Source organism: Elaeis guineensis, chromosome 10 (genome assembly GCF_000442705.2).
Source record: "Elaeis guineensis isolate ETL-2024a chromosome 10, EG11, whole genome shotgun sequence".
Taxonomy (NCBI): domain Eukaryota; kingdom Viridiplantae; phylum Streptophyta; class Magnoliopsida; order Arecales; family Arecaceae; genus Elaeis; species Elaeis guineensis.
The window spans coordinates 22,882,673-22,899,661 of NC_026002.2; the positions used below are offsets into that span (position 1 = coordinate 22,882,673).

General features: G+C 39.2%; 1 protein-coding gene and 1 pseudogene across 1 annotated transcript; both read right to left on the minus strand.

Moving 5' to 3' along the window:
• Positions 1-1,376: 1,376 nt before the first annotated feature.
• LOC105059972 (uncharacterized) lies at positions 1,377-3,075 on the minus strand (annotated as a pseudogene).
• Positions 3,076-13,052: 9,977 nt separating this feature from the next.
• On the minus strand, positions 13,053-14,675 carry LOC140852193 (uncharacterized). The gene is made up of 3 exons (XM_073245159.1): positions 13,613-14,675; positions 13,374-13,492; positions 13,053-13,307 (listed from the first exon to the last, which is right to left on the minus strand). Exons 1-3 carry the CDS (start codon positions 14,673-14,675, stop codon positions 13,053-13,055), a joined length of 1,437 nt encoding a protein of 478 aa, XP_073101260.1.
• Positions 14,676-16,989: the final 2,314 nt, after the last annotated feature.

Sequence of the window (16,989 nt, forward strand, 5' to 3'; positions counted from 1 at the left end):
GAAAATTTGGAAAGAGAGGAATAACAGGATAATTATCAAGAAAAACAGCTTTGTCTCTTCCGTTTTGCCAAAAAACTTGGTGTACATTTGTTAACCGGGAGTTCATTTGCAAAAAGAAAATGATCGATGCTCATGCTCTTGTTTGCACTAAACTCCCTTCTCTTATATATTGTTCCTTCAATTGATACCTCGATGATATAAAGATGTCCTCTACAGGCTCAAGGTGTGTGCTAAAAGGTAAAATTGGGGCGGCTTTCTATTGTACGGGTTTCCAACATGTGCTTTATGTGGACCAATGTTGAGATATGGGTAAATCTGTAATTGAGAGTTGGATATCTTACCTCCTTGTTAGATTTCTCTGTCTCTGCTCTTTAGTTTCCTCATCTTGTACATTCTTGTCATCCTTTCTTCTAATAAAAGTTGGACGGTAGTTCACCACTGCTTATCCTTTTATCAGAATAAAAGAAAAAGAAGACAGCTATTTTGACAGGCATGAAGGAACAAAATGAGAAAAGGTTAGTCTTTTGAAGGAGCAGGGAAGGGCCCTTGACAAGGAAAAAGGTGGCGGTTGGGATCTCCAAGTGGGTTGCATGTGATCATAAGCTTGTAATTGGGCAAAGAAAGAGAAGTAGAAAGGGATTCTTTCAGAGAAAGCACACCAGAATGGAAAATGGTCTCTCAATCCTCACAAACTTCTCTGACTTCCCTCCCAACTTAGCCTGCTTTCTGGACATCTATGTATCATACTAAATTGGCTAATGAAAATATTCACCTGCTTTTGATGGCTCCAAAACGAGATTGAAGGCCAGGTGGTCATTGGCGTGGACTGTGGAGTGCAGGTTCGGTTCTGACTGAACCCAAATCAGGCTCAGACTTGGAAGAAAGCAATAGCAAACCAGCTCTCGAGTCAGTCTAGTCTAATCTATTTCTAGTTCACTTATTTACTTTTAACAGCCTTTGTGACTATTGGTAAAGGTATATTTTTAAATTATCTAAAATTCTGTGGCTATGAACGTCTTCCATATCTATTATTTTATATTAAATTAGTTGAAGACCTGTGCATTACGCCGGATGGGATGTACGCAAATCATTTAATGCTTTGAATTAAATATAATTCAGTAAACCATTTAATATTTTTTTTTATGTATAAAAATAATTTAATACTTTCTATTAAATATAATGTAGAAAATTATTTAATAGCACAATCAAACTTATTTGAGAAGCTGAGTTAACAATACTCCAGTACTCAAGAACTTGCCCTTAAACTTCTGATCCCTTAGGGACAAACTGACATAAAGAATTCCTGTATTGGCAAAAACATGGAGAAGAGTCTATTAAAATATGGAAGAGTTCGGATCCAACAAACATATCCACTTTCAACTCTGCTCCATTTGTTTTACTGCTGTGATGTCAATAACATTCCTGATATATCTCCCAAACACATTGTTCATACCAACAAACAAATAGAAACTGAAGGAAAAATAGTCTATGCCTAGTAAATGAAGAGCCTGATATTGGATGTATTATGAATTTTGATCATAAAAGTGAAGAATGGCTAAGGAAAGCAACCATCAGGGTTTTATTTCATCAATTAAGACACCTTCAATTTTCAACAAATGGATTATTAATAGAGAATTAAAATTTTAAAGAAAAAATTGGAATTAATAATTGACACCAGATCAAGTTCTCAGCAGAAACATCAATCTCATCATCCCCGTCCACATATCTTCACTCCTCTCCTCTTCCTCATCCTCCCCCTCTTCCTCCCTTATTTTTGCAATCTCTATCTGTGCCCTCTCCAAAATCTACCTCTTATGCACCTCCAAATCTCCTTGGAACTCCTTCCTCATCCTCTCCAGCTCTGCCATCTGCTGTCGCTTGCTGTTCTCCATCTTTCCATGTATCTCCCCAAATTTTTGAACGAAATCAGCCAACATTCTGAATGAAGAATCCAAGCTCTCACTGAAACATTCTCCTTAGTCGGCGGAAGCCCATCAGATTCATCACCATCTTCCTCATCCACAACATCCTCCGACCCTATGTCCCTTGGGCTGTCCCTCATCTCATCGTTGCCATTCGAGCGGTCCAGATACACACTGGAGCTCGCAGAGACGTACTCCCCTGCATTAACCTTGCAGGGTAGTCTCGGAGGTTGCTGCTGCCGAGGCCCCACCACTGGCGATGACATCAGTTCATCTATTTGTTTGAAATAAATCCAGTTGCTAGCAAAGAAATTGAATCAAAATGTTCGCTTTTATAGGCTGCATCGACTCGAACAGCCAATTATGCTCGGCATAACTAAGAATGGATGGAATCTTTATCTTTTTTCAATCCAAGCTCATCAAATTTGTCGATATCGAGGACTCCCTCAACAGGTTCTCCACATCCTCATCAAGATCCCTCCTTTCATCCCGTGCGGCTACTGTCTCCACCTCCTTATCCTTCCTCTTCCTCAAAGCTATCCTCTTCTCCAAACTCAATCTCCTCACCCTCCTCTTCCTATTCCTCACCACATGGTCCTCTTCCCCATCCCCCTCTTTCTCCCTTTTCCTCGATCGTCCATGCCGCCACCTTCCGTACTGATCTGTCTCCTCGATCCACATCGAAAACCTCCATCGGACTGAGCTTGTAGATGTTCTCGAGCATGGCAGCGACCTCAATGTAGTACTCCAAATCTTGGGTGGCAGTGCGGTCGGTATCGATGGAGGTGGCCTGAGCTCGCTTTCATGACTTCTGAGGCACAAAAGTCGCATCCTCTGACCAATCGGCAAGGGAGCTTTTTGCCTGAATCTTACTCGCCAGTGGCATGGCCATCTATCGGGGCACACGGGGGGCAAATTCGAACCCTAGGGCGAACCTGTCCAGCCTCCTCTGCTTCTCGCGGCTCTCCAATGAATCCTCATCGTCGTCATCCCGGATTTGGCGATATCTTTCACCATCGTCTTGGTCCTCCTCCTCATCGTCGTCTACGTCCACGGCTCCATCTATGTCGTTTTGCTCATCTTCGTCGTCCTCGTCAACATAGCGACAGCTAATGGGCTGAGGGAAGGAGGAGTTCTGGGGGGCGGAGATCATGGATTAATAGGAGGATAAACCCTAGGATGATCCTGTCCACCCTCCTCCACTTCTCGAGCTCTTCGACGAATCATCATCGTCGTCGTCTCGGATCTGACGATATCTTTCACCGTCGTCTTAGTCCTCCTCCTCGTCATCGCCTTCGTTGAACGAAAGCAGTCCCCTTCTTTCGATGGAAAGAAATCACGATGTTTCGTAAAGAATTTTTTTGAATCGAATTCTGTCCAGATGGCGCAATCCTGCTCATTTGAGAAGCTAAGTTGGCAATACTCCAGGGCTTCTCCACAGAGTATTATTTTTTATATATATAATAGATAGGGGGACATGTAAAGTTATATCCATTTTATGTTACATACGTCCACAATATTTAAATTGGTGTTACAACCAAACAATCTTCGAACATGAAAAAAAAAAAGAAAAAAAATCGTTATAAGCCAAAAATATACCAAACATTGTGTGCGAGTGTCTCTTTTTTCTGGGTTATGCTAGGGAAACGCACTTCCAACAATCAAATACTCCTACATAGAGCAGCATGTGTTGTCTATTACATATGACAAGGAGCCATACTGCAGAAGAATTTTTCAGCTTATTCTTTGTTTTATCTTTACTCTATCATTTTTTTTACTACCCTACTTTTATTTCATAGTTCTCTCACACTTTCTCCACCTTCCTTTTTGCAGGTTCTTTTTCTCCTCTCTTTTTAGTTTACTTCCACCAATTATTCTGCTTGTTCTTTCATCAATTCATAGGAAATGAACTAAATGTTTCATGATGGTTTAATTTTATTAAAGGAGCAATATTGTGTTTAATCTGATACAGAGAAAGAAAGAAATTCTTTCAGCCCATTCAACTCGAGTTTTAAGAAAATTTTAAAAAAATAAAAAAATGGTGAAAATAAGGTCGACATCTCCTTTTTCTCGTAATAAATGGCCGAATTGAATTACAAATCTTTGTCTATACATACAGATTTGCCTTTACATAATTGGATCAAATTCTTCTTCTAATCGAAAAAAATTATATATTTTTTTAAAATAGATATGATTAATAAAAATAATTATAAAAAAACTAAAATCATATAATAAATAAAATCTTGACTTCCACATTGACATTGTCTTCAGCCACTTTGCTTTATTCTTGAATTAGAAGATATATATCCAGTTAAAAACTTTTTAATTTTTTTTTTTTACTTTAACCAATCCATTTTGAGATCTAAACAATGAAATTTGGTCAAATCACATGATGCACTATTCCCTCACTAAGTAATTAAAAATGGTAATTTATGATCAAACCCATCAACCCAACTTACAAACGATCTACTATAAGTAAATTCAAGTTTGATATAAACGAGTTTTGGATCATAAATAGATCAATCTATCTAGACTAGTTTATTAAATAGGCCGGATTCAGGTTTAAACCTTTAACTTGCTTAACTTGTTTTGATCTATTTATTAACTAGGGCAGGTTGCAACCTGACCCATTTAATCCATTTAAGCCATATTTAAACCATTTAAAATTTACTTAACCTATTTATGTCCTATGTAACCTAACGATTAACTTATTTAATCCATTAAAATCTTTAATCCTTTAAAATCTTATTTGACCTATTTAACCCATTTAATCTAATTCAACCTATTTAGTAAATGGATTATATAGGTCAGGATGGGGTTACTTATTCAATAAATAGTTGCATTTAGATCTAAATTTTTGACTTGTTTAATAAAAAAGTTGGATTTTGGGTTTATAAATTTTTAATCTAAGTTATATCAGACCAGACCCATAGCAAATCAGACCCAATCAAATTGCCACCCATAGGGGTGGGGCACTATGCTTAAAGCTTTAAAAATTACTTGATACACAAAAAATAAATAAATAAATAAATAAAACCTCAATTGGACACTACGTGGATTTTACTTTTAGACCATAGTAGTTAGAGTTGTTTATATTGAGTTTAATGATCCATTTGGATCAATTTCTGAAAAAATTATCAGTCCTCGTTATATTATCATCATATTATTAGTCCTCATGTCTATGGTCTCAGTAGGTTATTTTTATGGCGGTACATCATGATGTGGTTTTTATCGGTACATATATTTTGGTACTTTTTTTTTTTTTTTTGGCAAAGATAGCTATGGGTAACAGAGTACTCCATTGGTAAACAAGACCGGCATTGATTGGAATAAGGAGCCCCAAATATGTGAAACCACACAAGTACATATGTCCAGATTGTGAAAGAATATGCTCTTTTACTTCATCTATGACTAAATCTTAGGCAATGAGTCATATGCCATATCCTTATACTTCGTCCCATACAAGAAGATATTCTGCTTCATGGTTGACAAAATCATAATTCTTGTTGTCCCTATATAAGAAGCCATTGAACCATGCTTACTATATATGATCTTGTAAAATGGAATCCACATACGCAAAGAAATACATGAGAAGAGTAGTAATGGAGCTTCAAGCTGAGGGAGTATCAGACAAAGATCCTGTTTTGGAGTATGTGCTACTTCAGGAAGTGAAATTTGCTTTTAGAATTCATCAGATGAGAAATGAAAATGGCAAGAACTGGAATTACTAAGTTTATTTGTGGTGTATAGTTCTAGTGATTTAGTTCTCCAACTGTAGCTCTAACAAACATGATGCTTATTAGGACTTAGCTCTGGCAGGGGCGGCTCAACATATTTGGAGGCCTAATATGGAGCATGCAGGCGGGATCGGGACCAGGACGGCAGGACGCCGGACGGCCGGAAGTGGAGGCGTGGAGGCGGAAGCTGGACCGCGACTGGACTTGGAGGCGGGACCAGGATGCCGGAGACGGGATCGGGACGCCGAGATGCGGTCACTGATGGAGCGTGGAGGGCCTGGAGGCGGGACCGGAACGCCGGAGGCGGAGACGGAGGCTGGACCACGATGCCGGATGCGAGCGAGCGGGGGGCCTCCTGGGGGCGGGGGCCTAAGGCAAGGGCTTCGGTGGCCTTACCCTTCAGCCGCCCCTGAGCTCTGGTGTTCCGGTGGAACCATGCCAAGTTTGCGAACAGGAAAGTGACGAACAGACTTATTTTGTTCTATTTAACATTTCAAACATGCGAAGATCATCTGCTGAAAAGATTTTAATCCTGGTTAGGAGGTTTTTTACTTGCAATATTGGATCCAAAGGTGTCTAGATGCTATAAATATTATCTAAGATATTAAATTTGACACAGCTCTGGTAAATGATGTTTAGCACTTTACCAAGATAGCTGAAATTATCACCACTACCTGGAAATTGTTGAAGTGACCAGTAATTTGGGCTTCTCATTCTTAAAATGTTTCTACCTTTGCCTGCCTCTCTCGGCCACGCCCCCACAGACGCCAAACACATCCCCCCATCTCCAATGCTTCTCCTTTTTCCCTCAGCCCCTGTCCTCAGCTCCCAAGCTTTCCATCCTTAATTTTCCGTCAAGGGTTAGGTATGCTTCACTGTTGTGTTGTGAGAAGAATTCATTCCACTAGTACAATAACTGAAGTCATTGTATTCTGTTAGATTTTGTTGGAGGGAAATTAAGTTTAAAATCAAGATATTGTGGCAAGCACATGAATTGCTTGCCTAAATATGATCTCAGTTGACTTATTCTGAATTGAAATGTGGGCATGCATTTCCCAATATTTATTGTGTCATGGTCATGCAAATCTCAGTGCAACACATACCAAACTGCCTAAAAATATAACTATCCTAATTACCTGATGCATCTGGGTGATAGAAGTCAATGTGAAATGTAAAATGCATAAGCAAGCAGTTTTTCACACTTGGTTTTTTTGCATTGGATCACCCTATGAGCTTTTATGATTCCATATTGCAGTTTGCTCCTGGATTTGATGGGAGATATATGCATTTGAGGAGCTATGGAACCATGACATGTTAGAAATAGGGCATACAACAAAGAAGGAAATGGGGAAAAAAGTACAGTTATTGCCAACCTTCTTAGTAAGCATCACATAGACTCAAGACATTGCAGCATTAGGAACTTATTTGTTTGTTATGTTGTCTTAGATAGTTGTGAGCTCCAAAGTTTATGTGTGTAAATGCTGTTCGAAAAGAAAAGCCTTGGTAACTTGGTAGAACTGTCAACGGGCCAGGTCCAGGCCCGAGACCTACGGATTTTTATCCGACGGGTCCAGGTCTGGTGCTAGCATCCGACCCATTTACCCCGACTCGGATCCAGACCCGATAAACCATAATGTAAACGGGTAGGATCTAGATATTTAATACCCAGACCTAATAGACCCAGGATCCGAATAAATATCCAAACCCGATAGACTCAGAATCCGAATAATATAATATAATATAATATAATATATATATATATATATTAAAAATATTTTGAGCCGTTAGATCAGAGATCCAAAGGTCTAAAATTTTCAAAGAACAAAGAAGCCCTAGATGACTGAGAGTCTGAGACCGTGATTCTAATTCCCACATTCTCATTCTCGAATTCTCCCATCTCTCTCTGTCTCAGTCTCCCTCTCCCTCTCTGTCTCTCAATCTCCTCGACGGTGCCTTTTCCTCCCCTCTTCTCCAACTCCAGGCACCCTGCCTCTCCCTCTCTGCCGCGAGATCCGTTCGTCGGCAACCGGACCCTGACACCAAGGCCATGGATGGAGGAGATCTGCTTCAGAAGGAGATCTTCTCCCTCTCTATATCTCTCAATCTCCCTCTCTCTGTCTCTCTGTCTCCCGCTCTCCCTCTCTGCCAAGATCCCTCCGTCGAGATCCGATCTCTTCGATAGCACCGAGCCCTCCCTCCTCTCCCGCTCTTGACTTTCTCTCCCTTTCCATCGAGATCCGATCTCCTCTCTGCCTCTCCCCCTCCACCGCTCCGTATCCCCTCTCTCTGCCTCGTATCGTCTCCACCACCATCCGGGCCGCCTCTCCCTCTCCACCGCTGTCCTCCATCGAGATTCAATCTCTCCGTCGCTATCCTTCACCATCCCGGCTTTCTCTCTCTCTTCGCCGCTCGTCGAACTCCGACACCAAAGCTGCCTCAGCTGCTGAGATCCGCCGCACCCATTAGGTATTTTTTTGAGACTTTGAATATGAGTTTCGGATTTCGGAACTAGGTCCGGATACTCGGGACCCATTAGGATCCAGATCTAGTACTTCAAGGCCAAACCCGTCGGATATTCAGGTCCAAATCTGATACCAGTAACTAAGATCGGGTCTACATCTAGATATTCAGATTCCGATCCAAACCCGACCCGTTGAGAGGTGTATAACTTGGTGTATATATATGGATGATATATGAGTCTCCATGCAACTCTAATTTGAACATTCTGTGTGGCTATCGGCAATGAATTCTTGGTTATACCCCGTGCCTTGATTTATCCAAGGCTTCATGGATAGGTTGCCACCTGCACGAGGGAGATTCTTTCCTCAAGGTCTGTGAAACCCAGTCCAATTGGGCTTGTTTCGAAACAAAGCCAATAGGCCCAACCCACTTCATCCAAAATTGAAAAAAAAATGAGGAGTCAAAATAGAGAAAGAGTAAGATCAATTCTTTGTGCATTGCATGCGGTGCAATAAAATTGACTGAGAGCGTACTATCTAATTATATTAAAGCATGTAGCATACTTAATGATGAGATATATATTTAGTGTTGCTCAATTTTTTTTTTAATTTTTAATGATAAAAATATTTTAATTTTTTTTAATAGAACAAAGAAAAAGTAATAGTAGCATAAAATCACGATCGCGACTCTCTACTCGAGCTCTTGCTGTGGTATGCGGAAGCGCCGCGTTCCACTTGGAGGCACCGTGGGGCCGGTGCAAAAGGCCACGAGCCGTTAAATTGCTCCCCACTGACGAACAGTTGATGTTATCCTCCATTGAGTTGATGTTATCCCATCGAAAATCTATCTTTAAATCCCTCTCATTCCTTGCGATCAATCACCACTGAGCGCCCCTCTCCCTTTGTTCCTCATCTCCCGTGGCCGTACACCACCAGCCAATAACCCATTTTCCTCTCCCAAAACCCCAATCCTTCTCCTTTTGCGATTCCTTTTCTTTACCATGACTCAAAGAAAGAAAGCAGCATTATGGTTGGGGCGATTTGGATGACAAAAAAAAAAAAAAAAAAGAACCCAACAAGAATCATGATTCCTCTTGTTTCCTTTTAATCTAGATGGCTCAAAAAAGAAGAATCAATGGCCAAGATTCACGTGGTAAAGGAAAAACGTGATTTGCTGGGCAATTAAAAGGTTGGGATGATAGGGCTGAGAGATGGAATCCCAATCAAATTCAACCACGTCACAAGATGCCAAGAACTAAATCCTCTTTAAAGTCGACCAGATCAACGGCCCTGATGGCTTTGATACTAATGAAAGATATGGTAGAAAATAAAATAGAAGAGGGAGAATGAAAATAAAATAGAAGAGAGATAACGTAAGATTTGTCATTGGGCGGCTTTGGGCTTTTACCCGATAGGGATGTGCAGATTCTATGATTCTCGTAGAGCTTTGGATGGATATCTAAAACTACCCATCATACCTGCTTCACATATTTTAGAAGTGTAACGTTAAAATATCTGAACATTACTTCTCCACATCTCCTCATATTCTACTCACTTATCTCCTACAAAGCTCACGGTTCAGTACAACCACTTAATGATTTATTCGATCATATCAAATCTTACAAAATTAAAATACTTCTGATTTTATTTGATGCCTTGAATAACAAAAACTCTATACAATTAAGAAAAAAGAATAAAAAATACATCCTGTAGGATTATTTGACCATTGCATCGAGTGCAATTGGCCACTCAATCCAACACACAGAAGTTGCTGATATACTGAATGTATTTATCCTGTGGTAAGGTGATGTCATGGACTTGAAATGGGTTTGTGGCAGACGAACACCGGACAACCATGTAATTCACCTAATTTTCAACTTTTCTAAAAATCAGAAAGTGAAAATCACCATCATTTATCTTATGAAAATGGAAAAGAATTTGATTATGATGAATATATCTATTAGGAATGTACATTGCCTATATATCAGGAATATACAGAATATTAGGAATGTAGAGATCACGGTATCAATCACGTGATCTTTCTAATTCAAAAACATGCCATAGTAATTATAAAATATTCTAGACAATATTCTAGACAATGTACATTCCTAATATTCTGTAACATGCCATTGTAAAAAAATATTCTAGACAATGTACATTCCTAATATTCTGTATATTCCTCATATATAAGCAATGTACATTCCTAATAGTCCCCCTCAAGTTGGCGCATAGAGATTTCAAATGCCCAACTTGCATAGAATCTCTTGAAAATGATCACAGCCGAGAGCTTTGGTAAAGATATCTGCAAGCTGACAATGTGTAGGAACATATCGTGTAGCAATGTCTTAAGATTGTAGTCGCTCTCTGACAAAATGACAATCAATTTCTATGTGTTTAGTCCGCTCATGAAACACAGGATTTGCAGCAATGTGTAAAGCTGCTTGATTATTGCAATAAAGGAACATGGGACCATGATGTGAAACACTGAGGTCGGATAAGAGGGCTCGAAGCCATAGTAATTCACTGATAGTGTGTGCCATAGCCCGATATTCGGCCTCTGCAGAGGAACGAGACACTGTTGTCTGCTTTTTAGCACGCCAAAAAATCGGAGCATCTCCTAAGGAAACATAGAAACCTGTAGTAGAGTGCCTTGTCATAGGACATCCTGCCCAGTCTGCATCACAATAGGCATATAACTGAAAGGTGTTGACACTTGGAAAAAATATGCCTTGACTTGGAGACCCTTTTAAATATCGCAAAATATGGAAGGCTGCGTCTAAGTGTGGTTGCCGAGGAGATTGCATAAACTGTGTCAGAACATGCACCGAGTATGTAATATCAGGCCTAGTGATAGTCAAATAAATGAGTCGTCCCAGCAATCGACGATATGGACCTGGATCATCTAGTAGTTTTCCATCATCCATCGTGAGCTTGAGATGTTGCTGCATAGGAAATTTTGTGGGCTTGGTCCCAATCATTCCGGTCTCATGGAGAATGTCAAGAGTATATTTTCGTTGTGATACAAATATGTCCGAAGATGATCGTGCCACTTCTAATCCAAGAAAATATTTTAAGTTGCCCAGGTCTTTAATGTGAAACTTATCTTGCAAATATTGTTTCAGTGCCTGACATTTCGAAGGGTTATTCCCTGTAATAATCATATCATCCACATAAATAAGAATGGCAATGAAAGAGTCCTCATCCTGTTTGGTGAACAGAGAGTGATCGACTTTAGATTGAATACAACCATATTGGAGCAAGGAGTGGGAGAACTTTTCAAACCACTGTCTTGATGCTTGCTTGAGTCCATAAAGAGACTTACGCAACCGACAAACACGTGTGTCACTTGGTTTTAGAAATCCCGACGGAGGTGTCATGTATACTTCTTCATGAAGATCGCCATGAAGGAAAGTATTGTTGACGTCCAACTGATGTAACTGCCAATGTTTAGCGGAAGCAACAGCTAAGAGACACCGTACTGTAGTCAATTTAGCCACCGGAGTAAAAGTCTCAGTATAGTCAAGGCCTTCTATTTGTATACCCATCTAACCGAGCCTTGTATCGCTCAATAGAACTATCGGCCTTGTATTTAATTTTGTATACCCATCTTGATCCAATAGATTTCTTCCCGAGTGGTAGATGCTCCAAAGTCCAAGTGCCATTTTGCTGGAGAGCAGTGAGCTCAGCCCCCATTGCTTCTCGCCACTTAGGATCCTTAACGGCTTGAGAAAAGGTTTTAGGTTCTTTATGAGAGGTAATAGCTGAAATAAAAGCTCGATGGGAAGCATTAAGCTTAGAATAAGTAAGGTAGCAAGAAATAGGATAAGGCTTACCTGAGGTCACTGAATTGACGGATATGTCCGGGGGTCTCCCCACTCCTGGGGCATCGACAATGTAGTCCTGTAATCGAACGGGTTGCTTCCTATCTCTGACGGGCCGTGAATTAGGTCCAATGGTCTTAGAAGGTGAAGCCTGCTCAGGAGAGATAGTGTCGATTGCATCAAGAGTCTTGTTCAAACTTGACATTTGGTTCGAATCAATGGAATTGATTTGTGTTTGATCTGACTCATGAGAAAGAATAGGGTTTGAAATCTGTCCTTGGGTCTGACCCAAATTAGGTACATGAGGTAAATTATTGGTTGCCAAAGGAAATCCCACATCATAATCAGTCTGATTTGGTTGTGAAAAAGAAGGTATAATAGGAAAAGAAGGTAATGTTTGAGAATAAGAAAACGTCTTCTCATGAAAGATAACATCACGTGAAGTAAATATTTCATGAGTTTCAAGGTTATATACATGATAGCCCTTTTGACCAAGAGGGTATCCAACAAACACACAAGCACGAGAACGAGGTTGAAATTTATCACTGGACGTCTCATGCACATAACAAAGGCTACCAAAAACTCTCAGATGATCATAGGTGGGTGGTTTATGAAATAAGAGTTCGTAGGGACTCTTGCCATTCAATTTTGGTGTAGGTGTCAAGTTAATTAAATAGGCGGCAGTCAAAATACATTCTCCCCAAAATGACACAGGCAAGTTGGCTTGAAATCTTAGAGCACGGGCAACATTTAATAGATGTCGATGTTTACGCTCAACCACCCCATTTTGTTCTGGTGTCCCAACACAAGAAGTTTGTGATATAATCCCATGTTCTAGAAGATGTGATTTCAATGGTCCGGCTACAAACTCTTGAGCGTTATCACTACGTATGTGTTTAATGTTGGCATCAAAATGATTTTTGACCATAGCATGAAAATTAACAAAGCATTGGTATGCCTCGGATTTTCTTTGTAATAGATAAACCCAAGTAGCCCTTGTGCAATCATCAACAATGGTGAGAAAGAAATGAGCTCCCGTGTGTGATGGGGTGCGATATGGTCCCCATATATCAATATGAACTAAATTAAATGATGAAGCAGATTTATTAATGCTCAAGGAAAAAGGCTTTCTTGTTGTTTTGCATGATAGCAAATGTCACAACAATTATTTATGGAATCAAAAGAAGTATTTGAAAGAAAAGGAACAAGTTTCAAATGCTTGTAAGAGCAATGTCCTAACCGAGCATGCCAGAGATTCATCGAAACATTAACTTTATTTGTCCGTGCAGGACGTATTGCCAAGCCTTTGAAGTAGTAAAGACCATCTCGGAGTTCACCCAATCCAATCAGCTTCCTCGTGGCAAGGTCCTGTAGAGCACAAAATGTGGGAAAGAAGAGAACAGCACAATTAAGTTCTCAAGCAAGTTTGCTTACTGAAACAAGATTGCAAGTAAAATTAGGAGCATATAAAGTACGATGCAAGGTAATATCATTGGTCAAAGTAACATCACCATATGAATGTACAGGCATATTGACTCCATTAGGTAAAGTAACTGGGAGTGCATTGTCAAGAGGTTCAATATCATGAAGAAAGGACTTACAAAAGGTTAAGTGTTCGGAAGCACCACTATCAAGGATCCAAGAATGATGAAAAAAATCAAGAGAGGCCTTACCAACAAAATTTACGGCACTTTGAGTCTTATCTTGTCCAAGAAAGGAAATAAGTAGCTGATATTGTGTAGGAGAAAGACCCGGTATTGGAGAGATTCTGTCTGTATTCAATGGTGTAGTAGCATTCATGGCAACCCCTTCTTGGTGCTGACTACCGGTCTCGGCTCCATTGCCTCTATCCTTAACTCGATCTTTGGATTGCCATCCAGGTGGGTACCCGATTAGCTCGAAGCATCTATTATGGGTATGTCCTGTCTTCTTGCAGTAGTCGCATCGAAAATATTTTTTATTCCTTTCCTTGGAGCCGATCTCTTTATTCGCCCTTTCTGTCATGGGCTTAACAGCGAGAGCTGCGGCTTCGGGTTGAGAAGTTCGAACAGCGGTGACTTTCTTCTGCTTTTCACCTCGAATCAATAAGGCATATGCCTTATTAACTGTTGGTAATGGCTCCATGGATAGCAGCTGATCTCGTAACGTGTCGTAGGAGTCCTTGAGACCAAAAAGAAACTGATGTAGTCTCTCTTCTTCTTTCTCAACTTGGATCTCTCTAGTGGCTCCACACGAACAAGTCGACATCTTGGAATAAGCCGTAAGTTCCTCCCACAAGCCACGAAGATGGGCATAATAAGCGGCAATAGTCATATCATTGCCTTGCATGAAACTCCAGATTTGAGTCTTTAACTCATGAATGCGAGGAGCATTACCTTGAGAGTATCTTTCCTCAAGATCGACCCAAATATCTCGAGCACTTTCAAAAAAAGAGATGCTATTATAGATTTCTGATACAACAGAGTTGTAGATCCATGACATCACCATTGAATTACACGTATCCCAAAGAAAATGATCCCGCGATCCATCTATAGATCGTGCAAGTGTCCCATCAACGAACCGAATTTTTCGTTTGGCTCGAAGAGCAGTGATAATGGCCCTTCGCCATGCAGGATAGTTCGGTCCCTTGAGTAGAGATGTCACAAGGGCATTCCCAGGATTCTCTGAAGGTGAGATGAAATAGGGAGATGCCGGATCATGCGCAGCATTTAAGGTCGATGACGAACCATCCACCATAGATTCGATTGTGGTGCTCTGATCGATTTGATCGGACATGTTGATGAGGACAAGATGTAGCAACTATTTGCCTCCAGCTACGTGCAAGAGGACGCTTCAGCAACAACTTGCTGTAAGCGCTTAATCGAGGAAAAGACTTGGATCAATGGCGACCTTGCTCTGATACCATGTAAAAGAAAAGCCTGAGAGATGCAGGAAAAGGAGGAGAAACATAAAAAAGAAGTGGAGAAGATATCTTTTTCTTATATTTCACTATGATATATACATCCATATATAGAGATGAAGAAGAGAAAAATAGGCAGGAAATTGGAGAGATCATGATATCAATCACGTGATCTTCCTAATTCAAAAATATGCCATAGTAATTATAAAATATTCTAGACAATATTCTAGACAATGTACATTCCTAATATTCTGTAACATGTCATTGTAAAAAAATATTCTAGACAATATATATTTTTAATATTCTGTATATTCCTGATATATAGGCAATATCATTCCTAATAATATCACTGAAGAAAGAGAAAAGTACATTGATGACATTGTTCTGGAGGAAAGATATGGTTGGCTTGCTAAGCCAAGACTTCACATTGATGACAAAGTCTCTTTTAGGCATTAGGAGCCGTTCTTGCGTTCACGAGAGGTATCTTTTCTCCATGAAGGGAGTCCAACACATGAGAAAAGTCCTGGTAATTAGCATTTAGTCAGTGGTAGAATTTTCTGACAACTGCCGTTTGGGTGATGCTGAAAAAGAAATAATTCATGAAACGGTGCTGCTTCTGATATCAGGGAACATAATATACCTGTTCTGCACAATTTTGATGAGCAAAAGGCATGAGCTGGCAATTTTAGGGTGCACGCATGCTGTTAACATGCATTTGAGCGGTTTGGAAAGAAAGGTAAAATTAAAATTTGGGGAAACCAATTAAGTCTACTACCTTGTACAGCTGTTCCCATGTTATGCTTATGTTGAATAGACATGTCTTTTCAACTTGGAATGGCTTGTCTCTTTTTTTTTCTCCTCCTCTACTTGGAAAGAGAATGCAACACCAGGTGCATCTTCTTTTTCTTTTTTTTTTTTTCAATATTTCAATCATTTGTATACAGTTTATTTTTATGAGCTTTAAAACTTTCTGCTTTCATGCTTCGGTTGGACTTGTCTATTTAAGGCAATTAAGGATGCAGCTTTAGCTCTGTGCACAATTTGTTAAACTTGTAGAAGGATGCCAGAATTTCTTCGGTTGCTTTCTTGAAGTTATTTCAGGTATTTGCCTGGTACATTTAAGACGCAAACTGTTAATTCTTTTATAATGTCTAGAAAATTTGTAAAGCTTTCTTATATTGTATTTAAGTCACTAAATTCAAATAGAGCAAACAATTATGATTTTTTTCCATTATTTTATATTTTTTTCTCATGGTTTCTTACATAATATCAAAATATTCTTCAGATAAGTCATTCTCTATTTATTCTATTTGATTTTCTTTTTACATTTCAAAACGTGCTGATGGCTTGACTTTCTTTTCAGCTGATGAATATTGTCCGAACTTTCTTCTAATGTAGTACATGGATTTTTCTTCCAAGTTTCTTTTCCCTCGCTAGTCATATGCCTTATCTACTTACAATCCCTTCACACTCTGAATGGTCTTGGTCTAGGTTATCCTAAGACAACAGGTGAATAGTTGAAAATTATTAGGATTTTGGCGGGATTTAGGCAGGATTGTTTTCAACCTTTCTAGACTTATGAGTATATTCATGCATATTTGTGCAATATTGGTGATTTTGTGCATGACATCCTAGCACCATTATGAACATTGCCTTTTTGCTGGCCTCAATGTGGTTTTATCTAAAATACATTTCTTTTTGCAATCAAGCCTACATAGTTTTCATCCATTGATGATCCTGATTGCCACAATTTTTGCATACTACTTGATGATAATATTTTCTAAAGAACTAAAGATAAATCCACAGCTCTACTTTTAACTTAAAAGCAACTTCCCAAATAAGTATTATGTAAAAGTACCTTTTTATTCCAAATATAAGTTAAAAGCAAGTACTCATTTTGACTGAAATTATCCTTATACCCTTATTCTTTTAAAATACTGCAGTATTATATTATCATAGTGCAGTATTCTTTTACAATAAGATAATATTACATTATATTAGTGTAGTATTTTTTTATAATAATACAGTATTGCTTTATTGTATTATATTAGTGTAGTATTCATTTACAATAAGATAGTATTATATTATATTAGTATAGTATTCTTTTATAATAATATAGTGTTGCTTTATTGTATTATATTAGTATAGTAC

Bases quoted from the DNA above. Each gene is read 5' to 3' on its own strand.
- LOC140852193 (XM_073245159.1), bottom strand. From the start codon at position 14,675: ATGGTGGATGGTTCGTCATCGACCTTAAATGCTGCGCATGATCCGGCA. The intron at 13,493-13,612 runs GTAAGGCCTCTC...ATGCACTCCCAG, and splicing joins AAGTGCCGTAAATTTTGTTG to TTACTTTACCTAATGGAGTC. The intron at 13,308-13,373 runs GTAAGCAAACTT...TGTGCTCTACAG, and splicing joins TTACTTGCAATCTTGTTTCA to GACCTTGCCACGAGGAAGCT.